At 32.1% G+C, this 3,568-nt stretch overlaps 1 protein-coding gene across 3 annotated transcripts in view; it reads left to right on the plus strand.

Moving 5' to 3' along the window:
* The first annotated feature begins 4 nt into the window (after positions 1–4).
* Positions 5–3,568, plus strand: part of LOC111367477 (VIN3-like protein 1) — a 15,476-nt gene continuing 11,912 nt past the window's right edge. For 2 of the 3 annotated variants that reach the window (XM_022988379.1, XM_022988387.1), the window contains exon 1: positions 5–338. In XM_022988379.1, the coding sequence (XP_022844147.1) occupies positions 142–338 (197 nt within the window). In that variant the 5' untranslated portion in view covers positions 5–141. The remainder of the gene's footprint in view (positions 339–3,568) is intronic. The other variant, XM_022988393.1, reaches the window with a different exon arrangement.

Raw genomic sequence — 3,568 nt, forward strand, 5'->3', positions numbered from 1 at the left:
TCCATTTTTTTTTTTTTTTTTTTTGTTGTTAAAATTGAGTTTTATAATAGTGGTTTTTTTAGAGAATGTGTGGTTAAAAAGTAAGAAACTGTTTTGAATTTATGAGCAAAATCAGTTTACTAGGAGAATTTGTGATTGAAAATGAATTTGGAAAAAAAAAAAAAAATGAATTTTTTGAGAGTGGGGCTCAAGCAAGGGCATAATGTTCTTGATTTTGGATTTCTGATTCAAAGTTTAGGTTTTGGTATAGGGTTTTGGGGCGGTTTAGGGACTTTGCTACTAGCCATTATCCTAACACATTGGGCGCTCTTGCCATCCATCCGTATTCTTTCGTTAAGGTAACTTTTTCATTCCTGAAGCTTTATTATTTTGTTCATGTTTTGGATTTCTCTGACACATATGACTAGTGATTCTTTCACTTTAAAGTCTTCGTTCTTCCGTGTTGTATAACGCAAGGGGTTCTTTTGACTGCTAATTTGCAGAAGAAATTGATGTTGCTGTTTTAATGTCTTTTGCTTGTTTTGTTATTTTCTTATTGATTAGCCTTAGTTGGAGTGTTGCTGAACTTATCATTACTCATTGTCATTTCATCTTTTACTTATATAAGCATATGTCCTTATAATTTTGAATGCGCCCAACTGAGATAATGCCTGAACTTCATGCATTGGGATTGGCTTTGTTTGTCTTTAGATTGGGGTTGAGTACTTTGGATTTGATTGAGAAACTGTTGAACTGTCCAAAAAGATCCGTGTACCTTCCTATTTATCTCTCTTGCACCACAAAATTTTGGCAAGCTGTGACAACATTGATCCAAACATTGAGCTCTTATGGGTATACACAAATACTTGACTTTACTTTTCTCAGCTAGCTAATCTCATAGAAGTTCCAAGTTATTTATGGAAATAGCATAGAACTTGAATATCATGATTTTCTTGGTGAAAACTTTTGCCACCATAATCCCTATGGTGTGAAAGGGGCAGAGCCCAATAAGGTCCATTGCTGGTGGATGCTTGCACTGAACTTTATGGCCGCCCCTCTTAAAATTTTTCATCATTGGGCTGGGTAGAAATGCCAGCTCAATGCTTCAAATCATAAAAAATATTAAACTGAAGTCTCCTAAAAAATGCCAACTACACCAAAACTAAACCCAAATAATAGCCCATTAACCACCAAATCAGCCCTAGAAGAACAAAACCAAATGAATGTGAAGAACATAAAAATTAACCTATTTGCATATCATCTCAATACTCGGCAAAACCTCCCGCCTACAACCCCAATTGGAAACTCCAGCACGAGAATGGGCAATTGGCACTGACATCCGACTTCCCTTGAATCACTCCTGTCCCTTCAAGTCTCCAACTCCTAAGTGACTAAATCCAAGCTATTTAGGTAAATAAATCCTTTAATCCCTCTCTCTCTCCCTCTTTTTTTAAAAAATATTTTTGCTTGGATTTTGGCAATTTTAAATGTGAATTTTTTAATTGCCTATTTCTTGCAATCCTAAATTGTGCTAAATATTACTTTAAGGTTTAGCATTTTTATCTTTATAAGTTTTGTTTATTTATTTAAAGTTCTGTATCAATAATTTTCAAATCGGAGTGTTGTTTGTGAATTGTTGTTTGTTTAATAACTATTTAGAATTGGGGCTTGGAACCAGAATAGAAATAACTCTGTTCGAATTTGAAATTGTCGGTTATGAATGTAGAGTGTCATGTTGCCACTGACTTTTGTGAAATAGCAGTAAAGGTCCAAAATATGGCATTTCTATTTGGAAATAGTAAATTAAATATAGTATTGTACATTTACATTGCTTTTATATTTTTACCTTTATTAAATACTGCCCACATTGGAATAATTTCTTGGATCTGGGCATGAAATTGTCCCCCCCTCCAACCCCACCCCATCCAATTCTGTCGGATTCTTCTCGATATGTACTCTTGAATCGTGAAACTAAAATTTTTTGAAGATAATATGTAATAATGGAACTCAATAATTGAATTGTAGGAGATTTGAAATGACAAAAACTATCAATATGAGATCAAGTTTTTTCTCTGTGTTGATTATGGCATCAAACTGATAAATTTTGTATTTTAGACCCATTTTTGAAATTTGGAGGCTAGCATTGGGGTTTAAGTGCATATAGAGACTTGGAATTTTGTTCATGGGAGGAGTACTTTTAGATGGATAATTGTATTTGTTATCTAATTCTTATTTTGACTTTGTTATTTAAATGGAAATTTGTTGGTTATTTCGATTTAGAGTTATTTTGTAGTTTGCATAATTTGAAAAGAGAAGCATAATGTGAAAAGAGAATCTAAATTGAGAAGATTATAATTTGTTTAGTTAGAGTTACTTTTTTCTTATTAGGATTACAAGCCATTATTGTATTTATTGACACATTCTTAGATGGACAAAAAATAAAAAATAAAATTTTAAAAAACATAAAAAGGGTTTGGATACATTGTTTTCAAAAGTGCACAAGGCTTATGCCTTGAGGTGCACCTTATTTTTAATGTCTATTAGGAGTCCCAAAGTTCATGTTTTTTAGTGTCTAACATTTTTATTTGCATCGACCATTTCAGATGGTTTTTTTATAGGCTTGAACATTTTAAGCGGGTGTGAGCTTATTTTAAAGACAACATAACCAAAAAAATATAGATATGAAAATTTAATGAAGAACAAGTGAGGAGGTATACCCTAGCCTCATAACCCTAAAATACGATAACCTTAAGTGAAGGTGTAACTTTTCAGTAGCAGACAGTTGACAACTAGAGACCTTGGATTTGTAAATTCTATTATTTATTTATTTTAATATTCTTCTTGTGATTATATCCATTTTTTTCCTCTTTGATAGTGGCTAAAAAGGATTAATGAATCTGACACTTAATTTTCCAAGTTGGGCATGTTTGGATATTTTTCTTTTAGAATCAAAACAAGCAAGATTCTAGTTGGTACATTGTTGCATTTGTTATAAATTTTTATTTTAGTTATTTACTTGTTTATAAATTTTTTCTTGGCAAAGGAAACAAATTCTATGGAAAACAAAGCCAGACAAATATCAAAATTTCAACATTTTCAGGTGGAAAATTATACCAATCAAACACATTTAATTGACAATTCCCTTTAAAACAAGTTTTAGGCAATTCAATTCCCTAAAATTCGTTTTCTTTCCATCTAAATTTTACTTTTGCAATTAAACGGACCTCAGAGACTCAAAGCTCAATTTTGAGTGATATTTGTTAAGACATAAGCCTTCACTTCGTGGAACACGTATGCCCCTAGGTGATTGAGTTCTGATGTCCTATGCTTTCCATTTCTAAGCTTTTTTAAAAAGATTTGGCATAACATTTTAAGGGGGGTCTTTTCTTACCAGACTCTGCTACTAAGCATTATCCGAACATATTGGCGCTCCTGCCATCCGTCATTATTCTTGCTTTATGGTAACTTTCATTCATGAAGATTTATTATTTTGTTTATGTTTTGGATTTCTCTGACTTGCATTACATACTGATTCTTTCTCTGCAAAGCTGAGATTTTTGTTTTTATTTTACATTTTGATTTTGTTTTT

The sequence above is a fragment of the Olea europaea genome, chromosome 2 (assembly GCF_002742605.1).
Source record: "Olea europaea var. sylvestris chromosome 2, O_europaea_v1, whole genome shotgun sequence".
In the NCBI taxonomy this organism is placed as follows: Eukaryota; Viridiplantae; Streptophyta; class Magnoliopsida; order Lamiales; family Oleaceae; genus Olea; species Olea europaea.